Source organism: Phascolarctos cinereus, unplaced genomic scaffold (genome assembly GCF_003287225.1).
Source record: "Phascolarctos cinereus isolate Bilbo 61053 unplaced genomic scaffold, phaCin_HiC Scaffold_726;HRSCAF=1367, whole genome shotgun sequence".
In the NCBI taxonomy this organism is placed as follows: Eukaryota; Metazoa; Chordata; class Mammalia; order Diprotodontia; family Phascolarctidae; genus Phascolarctos; species Phascolarctos cinereus.
Window position 1 is genome coordinate 400,362,001 of NW_027556098.1, and position 25,634 is coordinate 400,387,634.

Sequence of the window (25,634 nt, forward strand, 5' to 3'; positions counted from 1 at the left end):
AATATGGGGTCACGAAGAGTCAGACGTGGCTGAAAAAACGACTGAACGACAAATATAAAGACAGACGTGTATGAAGTTATTTCAGAAGGGAAGAGAGAGTGCTGACGGCTTTGGGGGGAGAGGAAAGGTCTTGTGTTAGAGGTAGCCCCTGAGCTATCTTTTGAAGGAAGTGAGGGATTCCAGGGGATGGAGGTTAGGAGGGTGACATTCCAGACATATGGAGATCACTTGTGTAAAGATTGGGAGGTGGGAGATGAGATGGCACCGGGGGAATAGTTAGCAGGCCAGTTCTACTTTCATTAGAAGGGGACCTAAAGGGAAATAATATCAAATAAAACTGAAAAAGTGAGTGAGAGCCAGATTGTGAAGGGCTTTTGATGCCAGGCTGAGGAGTTCACTTGTAACGCCTCTGAACTCTAGCTCCCTTTTCTTTAAAATGAGAAGACTTCCTGGAGCACCCACCTCCCAGGGCCATTTTGACATTCACGGACTCACAGATCTGGGTCTAGAAGGAGCACCGGAGGCCATTGGGCCCAACTCCCTCATTCTCTAGCCAAAGAAACCAAGGCCCACGGAGGTTGTAACTTGCCCAAGGTCATGGCAAACCTAGATCCAGAGCTGGTACGCACCTTAGAGGTCATTCGTCCAGTCCTTTCATTTTGCAGTTGGGGAAACTGAGGCCCAGAGAAGTCATAGGTTCTAGATCCAGAGCTAGAAGAGAACGCAGAGGTCACTGGCTTAATCCCTTCATTTTAGAGATGAGGAAATGGAACCACAGAGAGGTTATGGGATTTGTCCAGAGATACATAGCCAGTATGTAGCTGAAGTGGGATTTCAGCCCAGGTCTCCCTGACTCCAAGTGCAGTGCCCTATCCACTATGCTACTCTAGCTCTTAGAGGTCTTTATTAACCAAATGAATCAGGCACAGCTTCCTGGAGGAGGTGGCGGCACCTAACCTGAGCTGGAGAAGTTTTTGCCTGTGCCTTGACTTGAGTGTTCTTCAAATCCAATGTCCTTGAAAAAGGAGCAGTGGGAACTGGAAAAAAAAAACCAGAATTTTTTATTTAAAGAAAAAAGAAAAAGGAAGAAAGGATGGCCATTGCAGAATGGCAGCTTTTGGCTCATACAAGTGTGGGGCAGGTTTTGGCTTGATTTAAAGAAAACCTTCTGGACGTTGGTAGCTGCCCCCATGTGGAATGGGCTGCTTGCTTGGCTAAATTTGGCTACTCTCGGGAGCATGTGGGTTGAGGGCTCTCTGGGTGAGTTTGAGGAGTTTGAACGTGAGAACACTCATCAGTTTCTCCCACCCATCCCAGCTCCTCCATATGGAGGCAAATGCCCATGTGCTCCTGGGCTGGGCCCTTCTGTTTCTCTAAGTCTCAGTTGCCTGAGATGGCTTTGGAGGGCAGCTCTAAATCTGCGATCCAGTGACCTTGATTAAGTCAGCCTTCCTAGACCTCAGGTTCCTTTTCTGTAAGATGAAGACATTGGATTAGATGGCCGTCAAGGTCCCTTCAGGCTCTAGAACAAAAGCAGTCAGTTGAAGGAATCCTACGATGGGATCGGAGGTATGGAAGGGTCCTCAGAATCCGCCTAGCCTTATCCTCCTCGTTTTATAGATGTGAAAACTGAGGCCAAAAAAGTCATGTCAGAATTAGGTTTAGAATCCACATCCCCCCACTTCAAAGTCAAGGCTTTTCCCACTGAACTATATTCCTAGATGGGGATGAGGGGTTGTGATCCAATGATCTATGATGAGTAGGGGTAGCTTCTCCTAATGAGTCATTATGTGAATAAGGCTATATTTGCTTCTTAGAATGCTCTTTTGACAAATATCATCCTCAGCATCCACACTAGAGAGGAGAAAGGGAGAAAGCCCTCCCAGGAGGGCCAAAACATAACCAAAACAGATTTACTGATAGTCTTTCCAGTTGACTGGACATAGGAAGGGAGCATTGTGATCCTCCAAATCAGTGTCCAGATGTTGGTGGCCTCCAAATCAGTGTCCAGATGTTGGTGGTAGGAAAGGGTGTATTAATGAGACAACTCTTCCAAAGATGGCTTCCCAGTTTTCCCTTCTTATTTTGGAAAAGTTTCATCCATGGTGTGTATTAGAGCTATGTCCCACTGCCCCCAAACCATCCAGGGTTTTCAAGGCGGTCATTAGTGTTATCTGTTCCCTCTGCTTCCCGATCTCTGTTTTGGGGTCTTTGAGAGCTATCATTGGGTAGGGAGAGATGAGAGTATGGGATTAGATTATGTCCTCATTTACTCAAGAAAGCAAAGGGGTGTGGAGAGTCTGATCTATAATCCCAGTGCTTTGGGACTTTTGAATCCAGATGGATACTTACTTATGAAGACATAATTGGGGAGACAGTCTGTTTTTAGGGGTGAAATAAAAGAAAGCAACAAGCCATTAGAATCCTATAAGTAACCATTTCAAAAGAGTATGAGCCTGACTCTCAGATCCCATGGTTTCCCCAAAGAAGTTCTGCCTCTGAGTTGTGCAGTCAATGCCAAGAAGGATGGTCTTAGCTTGTTCTTGGAGATGGAGGATCAGAGGTCCCTGATACAAGTGCTCGTCTCTTATTTTTACTCTTGTTATTCTACATAAACGCTAACTTAGATGCTATAAGGGAGGGAAGAATAAACTTTTAGTACCTACATATCCTAACAAGGGGAGGAAGGTCTTACTTAGGAATATAGCTACGTAAAAGAGTGTGTTTGCTGTAGCAAACGATAGCTGTTCACTTACATTCTCAGAGTGAGGAAGGGCGATACTTTTCAAAAGAGCGTTCTAAGAAGCAAACATATCCTTATGCACATAATAAAACAGGATGGGAAAACCCACCAAAAGAGACCCCAAAATGAATCATGGCAGTTTAACAGGTCCTATAGGAACCATCTAGTCCAACCTCTCTCATATAACAGATGTGGAAACAGGGTGAAGTGACTTGCGCAGGGTGTCACAGCTGGTAAGTGCCTGAGGCTGGATTTGAACTCAGGAAGATGAGTGTTCCTGACTCTAGGCCCAACACTGTCTATCAAGGCCCCCTAGCTACCCCTCTGACTTCAGAGCCTGTTCTTTTTGATTCTTCTCTTCATGGGGTAGTGAGTTCCTCATTGCTGGAGGTCCTCAGAGGCATGAAGGCCTATGGGGGGATTCCTGGTTGGGTTCAGCATAGGCTGATCTCTTCTGAGGTTCCTTCTAGTTCGAGATGTGGGGGGCAGCCTGTTCAAATGCAGACAGATGAACAATTTGGCTAGAATGCAACATGGGTGAAGGGGAATAATTGAATTTAAACTAGAAGGGTGGGTAGGAGCCAGGAGGTGGAGGAACTAAAATGTCAGACTAAGAAATTTGAATTTTAAAAAATAATAAAAAAAAATAAAAGAAATTTGAATTTTATCTTAGAAGTGATAGGATAAATAAATAGCCAGGGTTGCTACAGAAGGCTCAATACATTCAATTCAAAAGAAAGATGAGAGAGAATCAAGTTTTTTTTTTCTTTAAAGAAGAAACTAAACTCCTTTCTTTTTAATTTCCATCTTCCAAGAAGGCCAGAAGGCTGTCTTCCACATTCACAAGGCCAACAAATGCCAGAATCTGAAAGAGGCTTCCCCAGGTGTGGAAACGAAGAAGGAGAAATGCCAGACATCCGTAGTCGCCCAGTTTGGAAGACAGGCCCGGCCAGAAAGGAAACAGGGGAACCGTTAATTTATCTTAGAAGGGGAGAACACATGGCCCTGGGGTGGAGGCAGAGCCATGGGGCACTGCTAAGAACTGGAGACGGCGAAGCCCCCTTAGGCTTTCTTCTCTCAATTGGAGACGAGTCATTGGGGCCAAGCATGAAACATTCCTTTATTCTTTGAACGGAGATTTATTGACGTCCCTACCTGGATTTTAGCAAGGCATTTGTCAAAGTCAGGCACGGTTTCCCTGGGGACAAGATGGAGAGACCTAGGCTAGAGGATGGTACAGTCTGGTGTATTTGGAACTGGTGGACCAAACGGGGCCAAAGACTGGTCACGAATGGCTCCGATTTCTGCTTGGAGGGCGGTCTCCACTGGCATTCCTTGGGGAGCTGTCGTTATCCCCGATCAGCATACGACCATGGTTAAGAGACAGATGCCATCTTTATTTTTTTTTTTTAATTAACGTCTTGGTTGAAGGGGAAGATGGAGTGCTTATCTGATTTGCAGCAGAAGACACAAAGCTAGGACCAATCACTGACACGCTGGTTGACAGAGAGCTCAAAAGATCTTGACAGGGCTAGAACATTGGGCTGAATCTAATTAGATGGAATCAAATAGGAATGAGTGTAAAGTCCAACCCTTTGGTTCAAGGCGTCAACATCACAAGTATAGGATGGGGGATGTACGTCTTGAATAAAGTTCATAGGAGGAAGATCTAAAGAACTAGAGCCTTAGACAGTGAGGTGGTGTAGGACCTTAGAGCATGTGGCCTGGAACTATGCAGACCCGAGTTCAAATCCCGCTTCGGACCCTTGCTTGCTATGAGTTTGTCTTTCTTTGTAGTCCCCGAACTTAGGACAGCATCTGGCATGTAGTAGGTGATTAATAAATACTAATTGACTTGGGGCATCTGGGTGGTGCAGTGGAGAGAGTACCGGCCCTGGAGTCAGGAGGACCTGAGTTCGAATCCAGCCTCAGACACATAACACTCACTTAGCTGTGTGACTCTGGGCAAGTCACTTAACCCCAATTCCCTCACCAAAAAATAAATAAATAAATGCATGCTAGTTGACTGACTGATGGTATTAAGAGATAGAATGTGGTATGAGAGGAACAAAGATGCCTGTGGAGGTTGGATAATGGGAAGAGGTGGGGAGGGACCAGGTCCTAAAGCACTTTACAAGCCAGATAGGATTTTATAATTGATCAATATAATAGAGACTTAGATAAATATAATAGAAAAGATAAATATAATAGAGACTCAAGACTTAGAGTCAGGAAGGCCTGAGTTCAAATCTGGTCTTAGACACTTACTAGCTGTGTGACCCTAGGCAAGTCACTTAACCTCTGCCTGCCTCATTTTTCTCATCTTTAAAATGGGTCAAATGGAAATTTCTTTGGGTGGACACTTTCTCTGGCGCTTCTTTCACTTCCTTCTAAGTCCATTCTCCTAAACATTTGGCCCCCTTAAGCATAAGACTTTTCCTTGCACTGGGGAATGGAGACTGAGGTGGGAGAAATTCTACAGTATTTTAAATGGGAGAATGATGGAGGTTATCCCAAGACTTTTTTTTTTGTGAGGCCGTTGGGGTTAAATGACTTGCGTAGGGTCACACAGCTAGTAAGTATCATGTGTCTGAGGCCGGATTTGAACTCGGGTCCTTCTGACTCCAGGGCCGATGCTCCAGGGCCACTGCGCCACCTAGCTGCCCTTCAGAAGACATTTTTGCCCAGGGTTTGTCCTGAGTCAGACCCCTTCCAGGAGTGGGCCAGGGAGTCAGTTGGGTCCATGATGCTTTGTCATTGAAGCATTTTACTATTGTCCTCCTCCCCACCCGCCATCTTTGCGTGCACCATCTCCTCCCATCACCCATTCTCTCTTGTCCCTGTTCTCTTTTCTTTTCTCCTTTCTGGAGCTACTCTCCCCTTTCTTTCTGGTAAACATGTAGGTATGTGCCCTGTTTAGGGGGGGATGGCATTTTGGATGGTTTAGTGGGAAGGACACTGTATTTTGAGTCAGAAACCCTAAATTACGCTCCCGGTTGTGCTATTTACTAGCTCAAACCATATCCAGGAGTTCTGGTGGATAGCAGACTTAATTTGACTCAACAATATGCTGAGGCAGCCAGATGAGTCGATGTGATTGTGGGGAGCTACCTTGGGCCTCGGCGTCCTCCTATGTAAAAAGGAATGTTTTCTATTAGAGGATTTCTGTGTTCCTCTCTTGCTCTGAATCCTGTGAAATGAGAAGTCTGCAAAGGGCCAAGCGTAGCCCAAGGGAACGGATACTAATGGTGGATGAGGTATTTTTGGGCAGGGGTCGATCCTTCCTGGCAGGTGTCTTCTTGCAAATGAGGCCCACATCCCTGAGCGACCTCTGAGTAAGCTGAAGTTTGCAGGGACCCAGAGAAGTGTTTCCTGCTTCCTTTGGCAGCGGTCACTGAGGGCGGTGATGAGCTGGGAAGAAGAAGCCAATGGGGAGGGAAGAAGAACCTCAGCACTCTTCCATGGTGGGAATTAATTTCAGAAAGGAGGTGGTTATTGGGGGGAGGGTGACTGCAGTGGAAAGTGCATCCCCTTGTGTGAGGATGAAATGCCATGTGTGGCAAATAATGGATGGAGGACTAGACTGAGGCTGGAGGACCCTGGGGTAAGCCCTGCCTGCCTCATACTGGCTGGGTGACCTTGGGCAAACCCCTTAATCTCAAAATGCCCCAGGCAGCTCAGACCCTCAGTTACAGAATAACTACCCATCCATAGATCATTGAGGGAAGAGGAGAGGAATTGGTCCTGTGATTTACTTGGCGTTCCCATCGAGCAATCAGTGTAGATAGGTGCCTATCCCAGAATTTAGAGAGCAGCCTTTAGTAGTAAGGAGATAAATGACTTGCCCACAGTCACACAGGCATATGAGTCAGAGGAGGAACTTGAACCCAGGTCTTCTTGATTCTGAAGTCCCAAGTACTGCCACCAGCACCATCACCAACACCCACACCAAGTCTCCAGACAATGTAAGCCGTATTGCTTACTGGCATCTAATAACAGTAGAAGCTGACATTTATGGATTACATTAAGGTTTAAAAAAGACTCTTCTTACACTAGGCTGATGAATCAGTAGTACAAGTATCATTGCCCCTATTTAGTAGATGTAGAAACTGAGCAGAGACTTGTCCATAGACACAGAGCTGTCATCAGAGTGGACATTTGAACCCAAGTCTTCCTGACTTTAAGTCCAGTACTTTTCCCCTTCTAGCACTGCCATACTTCCTCCCTTCCTCCCTGTCCCTCTCCCTGTGAGAGGCTCAAAACCATTACCAGACCTCCTCAGCAGGAAGGTTCCTAATGTATAGCTGGACACCCCAAGCAGGAAGTAAAGGGCTCAGGAAACAGTGAATGAGACTCCATGGTGATGATGGAAAGCATGTAGCTTCGTTTCCAGTTGGGTCTATGTCTCCCAGGCCACCATGGCAGTGGGATCCTTTTTTGGGAAAGGGGATCATAGGTCATAGATCTAGAGCTGAAAGCAACTTCAGAGGTCCTAGAATCTAGCTCCCTCATTTTACAGATGAAGAAACTGAGGCCAAGAGAAAGGAAAGGACTTGGCCAAGGTTACATAGGAAGTAGGTGGTCATATGTCATAGGTCATAAACTCTCTAGCCTTATTCTCTAATTTTATTGATGAGGAAACTGAGCCCCAGGGGTGTTAAAGGATTTATTTAAGGTCACACAGGTAGTAAACATAAAGGCAGGATTTGGGAGAGGAGATTCCTTGATTTAAAAAAAAAAACACTTTTGTTTTCTTATATTTTATTTTAAAATTATTAGTTTTTCTCTCCCTCCTACTTCCCCATTAGAAAAAAAGAAAACCAAAAGCCTTGTAACAAGTAAACGTAATTACACACATCAAAGTCCCCCATCCACCATGCCCAGAGCTGTGTATGCCTCCTTCTGCATCCTGAGTCCATCACCTTTCTGTCAGGGGGTGGGTATCATTTCCATGACCAGTCTTCTGGATTTGGGATTGGTCATGGCATTGGTCAGAATTTTTTGAAGTTGTTTTTTTTCCTTAGAATATTGTTGTTATTGTATAAATTGTTCCGGTTGTCCTAGGATGTCCTCTCTCCCAGGCTTCCCCTCCTTCCTGGATGGCCCCCAGGGGCCCGAGTCCAATAGAGAAGTCCGGGTCGGGGCCCCAGGAAGAGCAGTGCTTCTGCCTCTGAGCCCCTGCCTCTCCCTAGGGCACCCCAGGCCTTCTGCTTCTCCCGTTTATATCTCTCCCCCTAACCCTCCCAATTCCTCTGAGCTGTTTCTTAGTTCACTTTTCTCTCAGCCCTTCCCCCGGCCCCCCTTCCTTTGTCAGGCTGCCCCCTTGACCGACATCTCCAGGAGCGGAGGAGCTGTGGAATGTGAGGTCCCCCTGGCTGCCAGTGACCTGCCCCAGGGGCTCTCATTCCCCTTCTCATGCTCCCCCTCTCTCTCTCCTGCCTCCAGCTGTCTGCAATTATGGAGTCTGTTTCAATGGAGGGAACTGCGTTGAAGGGTCGGCTCAGCTGTGTCACTGTCCCCCTGGCTTCCAGGGCCCCCGCTGTCAGTACGGTGAGTAGAATCCAGTTTCTTCACCTCGCCCAGTCCCATGCAGGCAGGCCACTTTGGGCCTGGTGGTGGGGGAGGATGGGGGGGAGGGAGGGTTCCTGAATGAGAAACAGTATGGTTCTTACCCTTCGCTCCTGATCCAGGTTCCTGGAAGTCCTTAGCCTGTCTCTGTTCCTTTGCTCCTTTCCAGAATCCCTTGCCTAGCTATGTGTGCATGGGCTAATACTTTCCTTCTTTGAAAACATGGTGTAATCACACTTGCACCCCTATCTTGAGGGTTGTCTGAAACTTGGAAGCATGCTAGAAATGTGAGTTTTTCTTATGAAATGTTTCTGATATTAAATGGGTCTTTCAATGCAAAATCAAATATATGACCATCTATTTTTTGGGTTTTTTTGGGGGGTGCCATACCTTTAGTTTCATTGGTATAGAAAATTCTTTTACCAATGAAGATGGTCACCTGTTCTGTGCTTCAGTCTGAGGGAACTGCTTGGGGGCACTAAGAGGGGTTGGGTGACTGCTCCAAGGTCATGCAGCTAGTATGTGTCACTGACAGAGATTGATCCCAGGTCTCCCTGACTCCAAGGCTGGCGCTCTCTGTTCACTTCACCTTGATGCCTTTTGAGTACTATGGGGAAAATGGTGGCTTTGGAGTCCAAGGGTCTGGGTTCAAATGCCAGCTGTATCCCTTCCTAGCTCTGTGACCTTGGGAAAGTTGATTCCTCTCTCTGGGCTTCAGTTTCTTCAACTGTAAAATGAGTGGGTGACCCCTCAAGACCCTCTTCTTCTTTGATATCATTTACTTTTTAAAATTTTATTATTAATTTTTAATAAACTTCATAATTTAATACATTTTAAATTTATTTCTAGGCACTTTTTAGGCAAAGTGACCTGTCCATGGTCACACAGCTAGGATCTCATTTACTTTTAACTGGTCTTGGTGGACACAGGGTTAACATTTGACCACATAAATCAGCTCCTCCCAGGTTAATAGGAGCCTGAATGTGCCACAGCTGAAATGGAAAGCTTCCCTGCTTATGTGTCTGCCAGGCAGACAGGTGAAGGGTGAGGGGGTAACCACAGAGGCCCTGGTACTGGCTTCCACAGGAAATGGGCTGGCTGCTTTTATGACAGCAGCAGTCGATGCACAGTGGTAGCCCCTATGGACCCTGAGCTTTGGAAGGAGGAGGGTCCCGATGGAAATTGGTAGATGTTTCCCTTCTCTTTTCTTTTGCCACCTAAACTCTGGGAGCCATGGCAGTTTGGAGAGTGAAGAAGGAACTCTGGAGAGGTTTGGGAAAGGTCAGAGCCTAGTGGCTCCATCCTTGTGTATTTTCATTCATTCATTCATTCATTCATTCATTCATTCATTCATTCATTCATTCATTCATTCATTTGTCCGTTTGCTGGGAGAAATAGATCAGACTGACTTGAGACTGGGTCTGAAACATTGAGGGAGCCCTGGGATTAGAAGGCAGCATGGGACAGTGTAGCATTGCAGATAGAGAGCCATCCTCAAGGCCAGTAAGTCCAGAGTGCAAATCCTACCCCTGACACATACTGGCTATGTCACCTTAAGTGAGTCACTGACCTTTCAGTTCTCTAGGCCACTGTCTAAGGCTCTAAAGTGACGAGAAGGTGCCGACCTGCATCAGTAGAGGGCATTCCCTCACCTGAGAGGTTCCTATACTAACAGAATCACAGATCCAGCCTCCTAGAATAGGATCACAGGTCCAGTCATTTTTGCATACCAAGTAATTTCATGGGAGTGGAGAGAAGTAGTAACTACTAGAAGTGGAAATTGTTAAGTCATTTCAGGTGTGTCTCCCATGGGTTTTTTGGCAGAGATACCACGGTGGTTTGTCATTTCCTTTTCCGGCTCATTTTACAGATGAGGAAACTGAGGCAAACAGGATTAAGTGACTTGCCCAAGGTCACACTAGGAAGTGTCTGAGGCCAGATTTGAATTCAGGTCTTCCTGACTCCAGGCCTGGCGCTCTGTGCACTCTGGTACTGCCTAGCTTCCGTGATCATTAAAGTAGTGGTTGTAGTTAATTGCAAACTCCTGGGCATATCTAGACATAGTAGTAACTAACATTTCTAAGGTTTGCAGAGACTTTTCATATGTTTTCACATTTGATTTGATACATGTTCATCGAGTGGTAGCCTACTGATCCTCACAGCAACCCTTCGAGGGAGGTGCTATTATTATCATTTTACAAATGCGGAAACTGATGTAAACAGAGGCCAAGTGACTGGCCCAGAGTCACACAGCTAGGAAGTGTCTGAGGCAGGATTTGAACTCAATATTTGGAATCAGGAAGACTTGAAGTCAAATCCTGCCTCACTCACTGAATAGCTGTATGGCCTTGGGCTAGTCACTTCTCTATTTGCCTCAGTTTCCTCTTCTCTAAAATGAGGGATAACAATAGTGCCTCCCGGCCAGGGTTGTCATGAGGATTTCATGAGATAATATTAGTAAAGCACATAGTAGGTGCTTAATAAATGCTTATTTCTTCTCCCCCACCCTCAGCATGGTGCTCTGTACACAGTGGGTGCTCATAAATGATCATTGGATTGGAAATGGCCATGCTCTTGAGGGAGTCCCCAGATCCTGAGTTGTGGCTGTGGCAGGACCCGGTGGCTGGTGCCAGGATGGTGGCCTAGCCATTGTGGGGGAGGGCTTGAGACAGTGGTAGACTCATCTCGGGATGGAAAGCCCAGGGGTGGATGCCAGCTCCTCCCATCTCTGTCTCCTCACCTTGCCAGTCGGTTTGCTGAGTCAGGCGGTCCATGGTCCATTGCCAATTTCTTCATGGCCAGTCTCCCTTGAGGAACTTTAATTACGGCTACAGGTGGAAATTAAGAAATGCTTAAAGGGCCATTAAATCTCATTTGGCTAATCCTTTTGAGATACCCAGGGCTCTGCTCTTGGATTCCATTCAGGAACTGCAGCCCAAGGGGAGGCTGGTGGAGGTCCCAGCTGCTGCGCTGGTCAGGATGGGATTTTCAGGCCCGGAGTTGTCCCCCGCAATGGACGTGGTGGTCAGGGCTCTCATGTGAAGGGTCTGGGTGAACTTTGGGGGCTCATAAGCAGATGCCACCTGAATTCTTTGGGGAATGCTTAGATGCCCCCTGATACCTCAGCCTCAGAGCCCTTGACCTTTTCTCAGGATTTGCAGATGGGACCCTGACAGCTGACTGACCTTTCACCTGCAGGGTATACCCTCAACTCATCTCCCCCATCCCTATTCCCTCCTCTACTTGAAACATAGATTTCCCTCCAGGGCACATGGATTCCTGAAACTGGAGGGAGTGGCAATTTGTGGGGTGCTGGGCTAATAATATATACTTTATGGAAATACTTCCCCTTCTGGGTTTCATTACAGGCAGACAGGTAGAATCCCCCTCCCCCACTTCTTCCAAAAACCCGATAGATTCTGACTCCCTTTTTCCCTTCTCTCCCCTCCTTCCACCCCCTGTGAGGGTAGATGAGACCACCATCTTTTGTCTGTACCTTTTGGATGGGTTGGTTTTAGTGTCCATCGAGGAAGGGAGTAAATTTAAGGGGCCAGACATATGTTGACAACCAGGGATGCATCAGTGGGGTTGGGACCATGATGGATGGGTGGGGTGGGGTGGGGAATGCCGAACAACCCCTCACCTGAGAAATCACAACCCATCCTCCTTTGCCTGCATCCTAGAATTCTGTGTCTGTAGAACTGGAGGGGGTCTTAGATATCAGTCTGGTTCAAGCCCCTCATTTAACAGATAAGAAAACTGAGGCCCAGAGAGCATCAATGACTTAGATAAGAAATGGCAGAGTTGGGGTGCAAGCGCGGGTGTTCTGGGCCCATATCCAGCCATCTTCACCTACTTTGTCCCAGGCACTGGGCTAGCCACTGGAAATACAAAGACAAAGGATGAAACAGTCCCTGCTCTCAAGTGATTCACCTTCTATGGAGGGAGATGGCAGATACAAGCATATATAAATATGCACAGAGTACCTACGTATGTCAGTAGAAAGAAACCACATGCAAATATGTACAAAGTAGAGAAATACAGGATGGTCTGGGAGGGAAGGCGCCAGCAGTCGGCTCCATGCAGAAGATAGTGCTTGAGCTGGGTCTGAGAGGGAGAGCGGGAAAGAGGGGATGTGTTCCAGGTGTGGAGGATGGCTAATGCAGAAGCACAGAGGTAGGGGGTGGGTGCATCCTGTTGGTGCTGAGCGCAGTGCTGAGCACCTGGCATGACACCCTGCACACAGTAGGTGCTAAACAAATACTCCCTAGAATTCAATGAAACATAAGCTTCTTGAGGGCAGGGAGGCTTTCATTTTTGTTCTTGTAGGCCCACCACCTAGCACAGTGCCTGGCACATAGTAGGTGCTTTAAAATGATTATTGATTGATTTGTGGACTGCATGAATGATCATATTTTAAAATGGGAGATGCATTTCATCCAGGTGCATAGGTTTAAGGGGCATTCCTCCTACCGTGTTCATGGGTGGGGAGGTGAAGCTGAGGTCCTCTCTCTGGCTCCAACTGTAGAATTCTGATACAATGAAATGGATGAATCCAGAACCTGGATACCATGTAATCCTTTAGTTGACATCATTGAAACATTTTATGTTTGATTAAATTCTGCAAGATCAGAGTTCTGCATGTGAGATTTTGATGTAGTGGAGGCTACTCATGCACTGGAACCTCTGCCATTGTGTGTGTGTGTGTGTGTGTGTGTGTGTGTGTGAGAGAGAGAGAGAGAGAGAGAGAGAGAGAGAGAGAGAGAGAGAGAGAGAGAGAGAAGGGAATGGGAGGGGAGGAGAGTGAGAGGGAAAAGGAGAGAGAGAGATAATATGTATGTGCATGAGAGAAGAAAGAGGAGGGAGAGAGAAGGGGAGGGGAGGGGAGAGAGAGACAAAGAAGGAAAGAGAGAGAGGAGAGAAGAAAGAAAAGAGAAGAGAGAGAGAATATGTGTGTGAGAGAGAGAGAGAGAAGAGAAGAGAAGACAGAAGAGGGAGAAAGAAGGGGATGGGAAGGGAAGGAAGAGGGAGACAAGGAAGGAGAGAGAGAGAGAGAGAGAGAGAGAGAGAGAGAGAGAGAGAGAGAGAGAGAGAGAGAGAGAGAGAGAGATCCTGTTTTCCTTTCCTTATAGAGTCGATTGCAATTCTTCATGCTTCCCTTCCTATAGGACCATAAAGTAAACTTCCCGTTCCTTCCTAGATGATGGGATTTGGGCGCTACAGGCCCCAAGCACATTTGGGAATATTTAACTAACCCCCCAATTATAATTGATTGCAGCTTTGAAAATAAGGAACATATTTTTTTTGTTTCCCCCAAATTCTTTCACTTTAAAAAGAATAGGAGAGGGGGAAGGGTGGAGGAGCAGGAGAACTGGGGGAACTGTCTGGTTTTGAACTGGGCATGGGAGTCTGGCCGCAAATTCCATGGAGAACCCCCTACCCACTCCTTGAAGTAGAGAATCACAAGTCAGTGCCTTGGATTGGAGAGGTTAGATCCTAAAGGGCCTTTATTGTCTGGCCTGGAAAGCTTTTTTTCCCCCCTTAGGGTGGCATGAGGCAGTGTTGGGGCCCATGTGGCCTCACACTCAAAATGAATGCCACCGAGTGCCTGAGAGTAGCCCCAGGAAGGGGGCCGGGAAATCCGAGTCTACCCAGTTAGAGGCCCTACAACAGAGGGGAGTTGAGGGGAGAGCTGCGACCTCAGGCTCATTCGGTCTTCCCCAGAGGTGATGTGGGGCAGGGGCTCTGGCAGGCAGGGTGAAGTCCTGGGGTGGGGCAGGGGGGAAGGGGAGACTGGACCAGCCCTATCCTCATATGGGAAGCTCTGTAACATGATAACAAGAGAGTGCTGGTGGTGAGGTCAGAAGACTGGAGGGAGGCAGTGTGTGATGGTGGAAAGGGCAGAGTCTGAGGACCCAAGTTCAAATCCCATCTCTGCTGCTTACCCCCTGTGTGACCTTGGGCAGGTCACCTAACTTTTCTGGGCCTCCGTTTCCTGGTTTGTGAGATGAGGAGAGTGGCCCCCATTCCAAAATGATGAGCCCGTGAACCTGGGTTCAAATCTAGGCCGATGACTAGCTGTTGGATGCTGGGGGAGTCACTTAACCTCTGCTCATCTCAGTGTCTACATCTGTGAAAAAAGAATGGGTTGAACTCAAGGCCCTTCAGGGGTCTTTCAGCTCTAAATCTACAGGCCTAAACTTAGTGGGGTGGCCTTAGGGAGGCCCCCCACTCCCCAGAGCCTCCTTTCCTTCATCTGGTGAAGCTGCTTAGATTAGATCATCTCTGAGTTTCCTTCTGGCCCCGCCATTCTGTGGGACAAACCTGCTGAGAAAAGAAACCAGGGGGGAAGACCCTTCCCTTTCCTACATTCCACCTTCCAGCCAAACTGGAAGCTGTTCCCTGAACTCGGAATTCCCTTCTCCAGCCTCCAAGCATTGGCCTGAGTGATCCCCTGTGCCTGGAATATGCATCTCCTTCATCTGCTGGTCAAAATTCTTATCTTCCATCCTCCTTTTCATGAAGCCTTCCCTGACCTCCCAGGTGCTGACTGGAGTGGTTTGCCATTTCCTTCTCCAGCTCATTTTACAGATGAGGAAACTGAGGCAAACAGGGTGAAGTGACTTAGCCAGCTAGGAAGTGTCTGAGGCCAGACTGGAACTCAGGAAGATGAGTCCTTCTGACTCCAGGTCCTGTACTCTATCCACTATGCTACCTAGCCACCCCCAGCACAAATGTTAACTGATAGAGGGAGCTGTATGAACTGGCTTCCAAGGACCATTTTTAGAGCTGTGATGCAGGATAGGGGCAGACTCTTCCTTGTGGAGGAGCTGGCTTTCCCCTCTGCACCTCCTGCCCGCCCCCTCCCTCCCAGTACTGCTGAGAGCAGCTGCTGTCCGTCATGCAGGAGAGGGCAGGGAGGCGAGCCAGGGCCCCACGTTGGGCTGCCGGTTGTACCTGGGGCCCACCTCATCTGGGCAGACCGTCTAGACTTGGTGAGAAGACGAGGAAGGCTGAGCAGCCTTGCCTGCCTCCTTCAGCAGAAAGGGAGCATTGTATTCGAGAGGCCCGGGGATTACAGACTGGTGGGTAGAGCTGCTGCCTTCCCTGTGATTTGGGGGAGGTGCATTTCCTCCCCCCTTTTCAGACAAGTCTTTTCATCTCCATAAGCTCCCTCTCTGCTCCCTCCTCTTTCCCCTTTTCATTTTCCTCTCCACCTGAGCCCCCAAATTGCCTGCAGTTACAGCTTTGGTGGTGTGTGGAGGGGCAGCTGGGGTCATTGGTTGGCCTCTGACCCAATACCACCCCTGGAAACAGAATTCCAGGGCCAAAGCACTGTGAAACCTAGCCATATAGCCTCCATTCATAATTCCTAATTAAATTCAAGATTATCATTCCCATTTTACAGATGAAAACACTGGGGCTCCAAAAAGGGGAAGTGATTTGTCTGAGCCTACACCGTTCATAATAACACTGTCAAGATGGAAACCCTGGTGTTCTGGTTCCAAGTCCTCTCCACTGTGCCATGGCTATGCAGGCCTCAGCGAGGAGGACTGGACAGAGTACCAGGACAGAGTCAGGAAAACAAGGGTTCAAGTCCCACACCAGATGCTTAGTAGCTGTGTGATCCTTAGTTGCTTACTTAGGAAGTGACTTCACCTTTCTGGGTCTCAGTTCCCCCAATGTATTGCACTCAGTGGCTTCCAAAGTCTCTTCCAACTCTTAATTTATGGTCCTGCATTTCCATGCTTGGTCTTGCCTTTGACCTCATCGGCTCTTTGGATCATAAATCTGAAGCTGAAAGGGGCCTCCGGGGCATCTAGTCCTGAATTCATTAAAAAGCTGGCACCTCTGTTCATATATCCCTCCCTACCTATTCTTCCCAGGCCGAGGAGGCCGCCTCAGTTTTTCTCATGTGCCTGCCCTGGTAAACCTGGGTCTCTTTGAAGTCCTTTGGGAGAGGAGGTCCCAGCCTTGCCGAGCTTAGAGTGAGGTAGAGCCTCCCTCCAGATGTCCCCTCACCGTCCTCTGTGGGAATAAGCCTGTGGCAGGAAATCGGGTGGGTGTATCAGTCTGTGAATCAGTCCCTGGGAGAATCCATGGAAAATGTCTTTCCCCACAGCCTGGGGGCCTTCCTGAAAAAGAACAGGGGGTTGGGATGGGAATTTGGGGAGTTTGTCCTCAACCAAAGTACTCCCACTTCGGGGGATCAAGATTTAGACCTGGAAGGGACCTTAGAGGACATTGAACCTCAGCTAACAGCAGATCGCTGAAGCCCGAAGAATTTGCTCATGGTCACACACAGCCAGCAAGTGTTGGGGGCACACTTCGAGCCAAGGTCTAGGGCTCTTGCCCTCATATCAGGACATCTCTCAAGGTATGGGCTGTGTCTTGAATTAATAGAGTTTTCCTTGATTTTGTGCCTTGACTGGGAAGCCACAGGAAATGGATAAAAGGTAGGTTTCTGCCCAGTCTCTGGCCTTTCAAAGATGGAGACACCTTTCTTTTGCCCTGGATTTTGGGTTCAACCATTTTTGACTCTCGGTGACCCCATTTGGGGTTTTCTTGGCAAAGATACTGGAGTGGTTTGCCATTTCCTTCTCCAGCTCATCTTACAGATGAAGAAACGAGGCAAACAGGACGAAGTGACTTGCCCAGGGTTGCACAGCTAGTTAGTATCTGAGGCCAGATTTGAACTCATGAAGATGAGTCTTCCAGACTCCAGGCCTGGCGCTCTATATGCTGCTCCACCTAGCTGCCCCTTGATTTAAGAACACAGAATCTTAGGTCTAGAGCTAAGAAGGGATCTCAGAGACCATCTCCAGAGGAGAGGCTTGAGAGAGATAAAGAGACTTTCCTAAGATCAAATAGGCTTTTGGCCAAAGGCGAATGGCAGCAGAATGTGGTGGGAGCAGGGCTTTGGTTTCAGGCCCTTGCTCAGAGACACACCTCGTTTCTAACCTGGAACTGTCCTGTCCCCTCCTGTAGTGACCCCTCCCACTTTTAGCAGCAGAATTTTAGGTGGACTCAGGGGGCTGAAGTCTAGAGGCAGAGGAGCCCCAGGATTCGATCTGAGGCAGGATTCAGTCTCAGATCCTCCCAGCTCTAAGTCCCACATGCTATCCGTTGTATCACCTAGCTGTCCTGGACACTCAGTAGCTGGATGTAAGCAGGTCACTTAACCTCACTTATGCCTTAGTTTACTCATTTGCAGAATGGGGATAATATTAAAACTTCCTCACAGGGTTGATGTGAGGATCAAATGAGATTTTACATATATTAAAAGTAGATGATTTTTATATATAGTATATAACACAATCTATATATAAAACATAGATTATATGATATAATATATAATAGTTACATATAATCTGTACATGAAATATAGATTTTGGAAGCTATTATATAATGTTTATAATCTATCTATATAAAATATTGGCTGTATATATTTATTACATATAATCTAAATATGGATTCTATACAATCTATTATTATATATGTATTATGTTTAATCTATATGTGAAGTATAGCTAGAATATTTATATGTTATCTAATAATAAATATATATTATATATAATCTGTAGATAAAATATAGGTTATATATAATCTAGAGATAAATATAGATTATATAATATATAATATGTGAAACATAGATTATTTATAATCTATTATCTGTCTATCAAATATTATTTGATCCTCACAACAGCCCCATGAAATGGGGTTTTATTATTATCCCCATTTTGCAAATGAGTAATTTGAGGCATGAGAGAGGTTAAGTGACCTGCTTACATACAACTACTATACATACATACATACATATATAACATATGTACATATCTAGCTATATATGTATACATATGTGTATATGAAGTGTTTTGTAAACTTTAACAAGCCACATAAATGCTAGCTATTATTGTTGATTTAATTATCTTAGGTGTATTAAGATAATTATAAATAATAAGTAGCATTTATTACCATTTTATTGATTTATTCCCATAAAACTCCCATTTTACAGATAAGGAAATGGACTGAAAGAGATTAAGTGCCTTGCTCCACAGCTGGTAGGAGAATGAGGAGGAATTCAGTCCTAGGTCTTCTTGACTCCCATGTCCCACCGCCTCCAAAGGAATTGATTCCGCTTTGGACGGCTCTGTCTGTTAGCAGGTTTTCCCTTCTATCGAGGATAAAGCAAGTGTGACTCTGCTCCTTGGTATCTCCCATCCGTTCATGGCTCCTGGCTCTGATCTCTGGCACCAGACAGAGCAAGTCTAACCCTCTCCAAGGTCATAGCTCCTTGAAGATGGCTGCCAAGTTTCCCTTAGCCTTCTCTTCTCCAGGATTAACATCCCCAGTTCTTCCCATTGATCCTGCTGGACTCTAGATTTTGTGCTGAAAGGTACCTTTGAGGTCACAGACTGGACCCCTCTCATGTTATAGATGAAGATACTGAGGTGTGGGGAGGCTCGGTGATCAGCCTGAGGTTACCCAGGTGTGATGTGTCAGAGGCGGTCCCCTGACTCCGTCTCCTCTGCACTTTCCACTGTATCATACTTTCTGGTGGTGCAGCCATGATAGTGAATGCAAAGAACTTGGTCAGAATTCAGGGAGTGGCCACTCGCCAAGTTTCCTCGCCATTCAGAGAATTCTGCTTTCAATCCCACTCTTGCCAACCTTTGATGTGTTTTCTATTCAGGCCAGAATGAGACTGTTCTGAGCACTCCCCTCTGACTGTTTTCCATCCCTTACTGGGCACATCAGGCCCCCCACTCTTACTTTGATGGCAGCATCTGGATAATCAGAGACAAATGTCTCCTTGGGCCTGACTTACCCAGACATTGGATTAGATCTCTGCTTTTCTCAGAATCACAGAATCTGAGAATTTTAAGGGGCCACCAAGTCCATGCAGTCTTAGAAAGACCTAAAAAAGAATCAGCTCAATTCTACAAACATTTAAATGTCTCCTATGTGCCAGGCATTGGGATACAAATTAAAAACAAACAAACAGAATGGCCCCTGCCCTTAGGTAGCTTATGTTCTGTTCCACACCCATGGCAAGCAGTCATTCAGCCTTTTCTTGGGGACTCAAGTGAGAGGGGACCCACTCCTTTCCAAAGCAGCCCTTCTGCTTTTGAAACTGCTCCTTATGTCAAACCTTAACTCGCCTTTCGATAACTTCTCATCATTGCTCTTTCCTCCGAGGCCATGTAGGATAGCATTGACCCTGCCTCTTATAATCTGTATGACTTTGGACAAGTCACAGATCCCATCCTTTGTAAGAAATTTTGCTGAGCCCGGCTGCTAACTCCTTCCTTCCAAAGGGAGCCTCCATTTACTTTCTCTGTTTCTTGGACATACCTAGTTACTTACATGTTGTTTCCCTGTTAGACTGGAAGCTCCTTGAGGCAAGCCGTCATTCTTTTGCCTTTTTTTGTATCTTCAACACTTAGCACAGTGCCTGGCACAGATCAAATGTTTGTCAACTTGTTGGGCCTCAGTTTCCTTAACTGTAAAATGAGAGGAGGGTGGGCTAGAAGGCCTCTGAGGAAATCCAGTCCCTTGACCTCATAACACCCCTTTAAACACCCTCCTGGCTCTGCTGCTGATTTGCCGAGATTCTAAAACTATCCTCAGCTGCTGCCTCATTCTGGAACTTCCCTCAGGGACCCTGGAACACTCGGCTTTCTCACCCTGGAATATCCCTTTGCCAGGCCACTCCACCTTTTCCCATTGGCGAGTTCTTCCTACAGCCTCCATTTTGTGGAGTGGCCCAAGTCAGCCAACCTTCATTTCCCTTCCAGGTCCGCTCCTGACTTTCCACCTTTTCTGGGCTTCAGAGCCATATTTCTGTACTTCATACCTTCTTCGCCATCTTCCTTCTCTTTTCAGACTCCCCTTTTTGGTGTTCTTTCCCTCCATTAGAATGTGAGCTCTTGGAGGTCAAGGACTGTCTTTTTTCTTAGTATTTGTATCCCCACCACTTGGCACAGTGGCTGACACATAATAAATACATAATAAATGCCTTTTGCCTTGTCTTGCTGATAGCACAGTCTTCATAAGGCTTCTGTTCTTGAATTCATCAAGGGAAACACATAAACTCTCCTACCTTATTCCTTCTTATCTTGGGTTTCAAAGTCCAACGACTGTCCAAAGTTCATTCTCTTTTTCAGTCCATATGTTACTGTTCTTCTTGAGGCATATTCAGGCCACCAAGAAGTATTTATAAGCACCCACTGTATGTATGACTAAAGTATAGAGCTACAAAGAAAGGGGAAAAAACGCTCCCTGCTCTCAAGAAACTTACATTTGAATGATAAAAACAAAGATGAAAATAACTAGGTATAGACAAGGTAGATTCAGAGTAGATGAAAGAGAACAGTCTCTTTGGGATACATCCCTAGAAGTGCTATTGCTGAGTCAAAGGGTATGCATGTTTTTATAGTCCTTTGGGCATAGTTGCAAATGGCTCTCCAGAATGGTTGAATCAGCTCACAACTCTACCAGCAATGCATTAGTGTTCCAATTTTCCCACATCTTCTCCAACATTTATCATTTTCCTTCTAATATTTCCATTATCCATGTTGTTATGTTAGCTAATCTGATAGGTGTGATGTGGTATTTCAGAATTGTTTTAATTTGCGTTTCTCTAGTCAATAGTGATTTAGAGCATTTTTTCATATGACTATAGATAGCTTTAATTTCTTCCTCTGAAAATTGCCTGTTCATATCCTTTGACCATTTATCGATTGGGGAATGACTTCTATTCTTATAAATTCGACTCATATATATTTCATATATATATTCCACATATATATATATATATATATATATATATATATATATATATATATATTTCAGAAATGAAGCCTTTATCAGAGACACTGGCTATAAAAATTGTTCCCAGCTTTCTGCTTCCCTTCTAATCTCTTTTTTAAAAATTTCTTCCCTTCTAATCTTGATTGCATCGGCTTTGTGCAAAAACTTTTCAATTTAATGCAATCAAAATCGTCCATTCTGCGTTTCATAATGTTCTCTATCTCTTGGTTGGTCACAGATTCTTCCCTTCTCCACAGATTCAACTACTCCTTGCTCCCCTAGTTTGCTTTATAGTATTAGCCTTTATATCCAAATCATGACACATGGAATCTTGAAGAAAGCCAGGGAAAATGAGACAGAGGTGAGGGCAAAGAGCATTCTAGGCATGGGGTGCAAACTAGACATGCCAGTGCCAACTCAAGGAGACGGGAAATGAGGTGTGTTTGAGGAAGTGTGGATAGACAGGTGCACATGAGCAGAGGGAAACCTGGTGACATTGGGGGCTAGGTGACCACCCCAGCCTGCTTCCTCCAGGGCCCTGAGGCCTCTCTGCCCTTTCCGGACCAAATCCTTCTCTTTCATCTCCCCATGCTCATCTTTTGGGAGTTATTAATATATTCTTAGGTTCTTATACTGCATGTGTGAAAGTGCTGGGCTGTAGAGTGAAGGCTGTCTTCGCCTTTATAAATAATTACCATGTTCTGGAAGCCCTTGGGGAACACAGAGGTATTTGAACACAGAGCTTTACAAACATTCCCTCATTTGATTTTCACGTTAACATTTTGCAGATTATTAGCAAAATGAGGTTCCCAAGGGCTAAGTCACTAGCACATAATGTTGTTGTTCAGTCACGTTTAACTCTTTGTGACCTCTTTTTTTTGTGTAGGAGGTTGGAAGAACCCTGTTTTGGGGGCCCCATGAACACAGCTAACAGAGACATTCCTGCTGAGTACTTGAAGCTGATGGGGAGACTTAAAGAGAAGTCACCATAGGTTCATAAATGCACACCATCCCCTAGTGCTGGAAACGGGGAGAGAGGTGCGTGGACCAGGCTGGTATTTGCAGGCACGTGCTTCTCGTTAGAAAGTCACTGGTGGCGTTCGTGATTAATTACCTCTGGGCTTGGCATGTGGAGCAAAGTGAGCTGCCAGGACCCCACCGGTACCTGGTACTGTGCTGGGAGGAAGCTGCTGTCCGGGGGGAGGGAGGGAGACCTAGAGCACTCGAGAGTCTGAGGCTTAAGCTTTCCGTATCTGTGGGTCAGTGCCCTACAGGGCATGGGTGGGCTGAGGCATCATCCGGCCTTGTGGGCAGCCCTGTCCTGTTCACCCTTCTTAGGGGACACCACTGGCGTGAGCTGCTGGATTCTCCTGCCTCCAGCCTGGCATTGAAGGTCTCTGTGCTCTGCTTTGTGGAATTTTTGTTTTTTTTTTAATCTCCAGAGTGGGATGAACGTGGTAGAAGGAGCTCAAAGCTGGGTTGAGGAGACCTCGGCTGCGGTCCCAGCTCTGCTGTTAACTGTCTGTGAGACCTTGGATAAGTCACAGAACTTGAGAGCTGGAAAGGCCTAGAGAGATCCCCTTGGACCCTCTGAGCCTCACTTTCCTCATCTGTCAGATAAAGACAAGAATCCTTTCCCTGTCTATCCCATAGAGTTGTGATGAGGATTGGGAAAAGCAGTAATCCAGATCTCTTATTTCCTTGGTATAAGGAACTCCCAGAGAGAAAACACTTTCTGCTAAGGCATATCTGCAGCTGCCCAGAAATGGAGAGTCTTAGAAAGCTACCTGGGCCACTGAGAGGTTTGGTGATTTGCCTGGCATCACACAGCCAGTGTGTGTCAGAGGCAGGACTCAAACCCAGGTCTTCCTGAGTCTCTCTGCGGTAAACCTCACTTCCTCTCCCATGGATCTAGATACATTTTCAATAATTAAAAGCTGCTATTTTATTTAATCCCTTTAGATCTGCAAAGAGCTTTACAAACATTCTCTCATTTGATTTTCACGTTAACATTTTGCAGATTAGCAAAATGAGGTTCCCAAAGGCTAAGTCACTAGCACATAATGTTGTTGTTCAGTCACATTTAACCCTTTGTGACCCCTTTTTTTTGATGCAGTTTTCTTGGCAAAGGTCCTGGAGTGATTTGCAGCTTCCTTCTGTAGAGCATTTTACAGATGGAAGCTGAGGTAAACAGGGTTAAGTGACTTGCCCAGGGTCATAGCTAGTAAGTGTCTGGAGGCTAGATTTGAACTCAGGTCCTCCTGACTCCAGGGCCAGTGCTCTATCTATTGGACTGCCTAGCTGCCATTCACTTGCTATAGAAGCATCAGCAGGAGGATTTGAATACAGGTCTTATTGACTCTAAGGCCAGCATGCCATCCTCCCTGCCACAGAACCTCTAGATCAGGGGCTTTTACCGTGGGGTCCATGGACCAGCAAAGGCATCTGGGGATAGATTTCAGGGACATTGTGAACTTGTGTGGGAAAAGAATGACATTTATTTTCATTAGCCTTTGGTTTCCTTTTTTATGCATTTAAAAACATGATTCTGAGAAGGGGCCCATAGACTGTCAAAGGGGTCCAAGACATAGCAAAGGTTCAGAACTCTTGCTCTGGGTGAACTTTGAATCTCCCTCAACATGTAACACAATACTCTCTATGTCTCCATCTCTCTCTCTCTCTCTCTCTCTCTCTCTCTCTCTCTCTCTCTCTCTCTCTCTCTCTCTCTCTCTCTCTCTCTTCCTCTCTCTCTTCCACTTTCTCTCTCTCTCTCTTCCCTCTCTCTCTCTCTCTCTCTCTCTCTCTTCCTCTCTTCCTCTCTCTCCCTCTTCTCTCTCTCTCTTCCTCCCCCCCCTCTCTCTCTTCCTCTCTCTCTTCCACTTTCTCTCTCTCTCTCTCTCTTCCTCTCTCTCTCTCTCTCTCTCTCTCTCTCTCTCTCTCCTCTCTCTCTCTCTCTCTCTCTCTCTCTTCCTCTCTTCCTCTCTCTCTCTTCCTCTCTCTCCCTCTTCTCTCTCTCTCTTCCTCTCCCCCCCCTCTCTCTCTGTATATATACATCTTTTTTATTCCTGAAATAGTAATGATGATAATGATGATTGAAAACATTTATGTAGTGCTTTAATGTTACCACAACATGTTACACACATTCTGCCACTCAATTTTTTATAACACTTGGTGAGTTAGGCACTGCAGGCATCATTAGCCCCATTTTACAGGTGAGAAAATTGTGACTCAGAGATTCAGTGCTACGATCCTGGACCCTCAGAATTGGCCTGATCTCAGACAACAGCTAGTCTAGTATCAGAATGGCCATCGCCTACAATACCTCACAAATATAGCTCTTAGTTGAAAACTGGTAAAGAAGAGGACCCCTTTTTCCCTAAGGCAGCCCAGCCCATTCCTTCTTGGGATAGCTCTAATTATTAAATTTGTTTCATCCCCAAACCTCAAGCCTGAATCCAGCTGCTTGTAAATGAGTGAAGAAGGGAATAGTATTTATTAATCACCTGTAGTTTTCTCTCCAAAAGTGTGCCTGGTTCTAGCATTTTCTTGCAGGCACACTCCTCCTAGACAACTTTAATCCCCCTTGGGGGCTTCTCACTCCCTTAGGATTTCAGCCTCCATTGTTGCCCTTTCAGTTACCTTTCTAGCTGGCCACAGTCTCATCAGGAATGCCCATGATCTGGAATTCATTCCCACCTAGGCAAGAGTTTCTGGCCAAAGTATAACCTTCATTTTACCTAGTATCAGGCTGATTCAGCTCTGTCTAATTTAACAAGCATTTATTAAACACCTTCTATGTTAGAGGCTTATCCTCATCCATGTCAGCCCCACTCTTTTCGTGTCGCTATCCCTATCTGTCCTATGTTCTACCCTTCCATTGTGCCCTCTGAAACGCCTGTTCCATTGTTAACAAAATGCCCTTCATGTTAGACTTCTTCCTCTCATGCTCATGAGTGTCATTGAAGTGGCCATAGGCACCTTGACTATAGGGATTATGCGGTATCTCTTTTTGTACCCTCCAGGGTCCTAGCACGTAGTAGGTGCTTAATAATAGTTTGGTGAATTGAGTTGAGTTGAATTGATGGTGGTAAGCTCTTTGCCAATGAGGGAATAAGTTACAAATCTCTTTGTAGCCTCTAGCTCCTAATACCCAGCAGAGGGGCACACATGTGGTAAATGCCAGGCACATATTTGTTGAATTGCTTTCTGTTGAAATGGGCTGGCATCCCTCAGCCCCAGAAGGAGGGAGCCAGGTTGCTTTCAGCTCATCATTAAGGTGCACACCAAGACGTTCGCTCCGCCAGTCTTGCTGCATTTACAGCAGGAGGCTCTGAGTGACAGCCAGGGAGAATGTTCTGTGTAATTCAGACCAATCTTTCAAAGCGGCTTACTTTGTGGAAGGATATTTATGTTCACTTAGTGAATCATTTAATTACCAGGGTGGTTTTTTTTCCTTTCCCCCTCCTAGCCCAATACTGTACAAAAGCAGCTTTGTCTTTTTCTTGGATGA

General features: G+C 46.1%; 1 protein-coding gene across 1 annotated transcript in view; it reads left to right on the forward strand.

Moving 5' to 3' along the window:
• MEGF6 (multiple EGF like domains 6) overlaps positions 1-25,634 on the forward strand; it is a 370,100-nt gene that overhangs the window by 80,234 nt on the left and 264,232 nt on the right. The window contains 1 exon segment of the mRNA XM_020975509.2: positions 8,189-8,293. Coding sequence (XP_020831168.1) covers positions 8,189-8,293 — 105 coding nt within the window.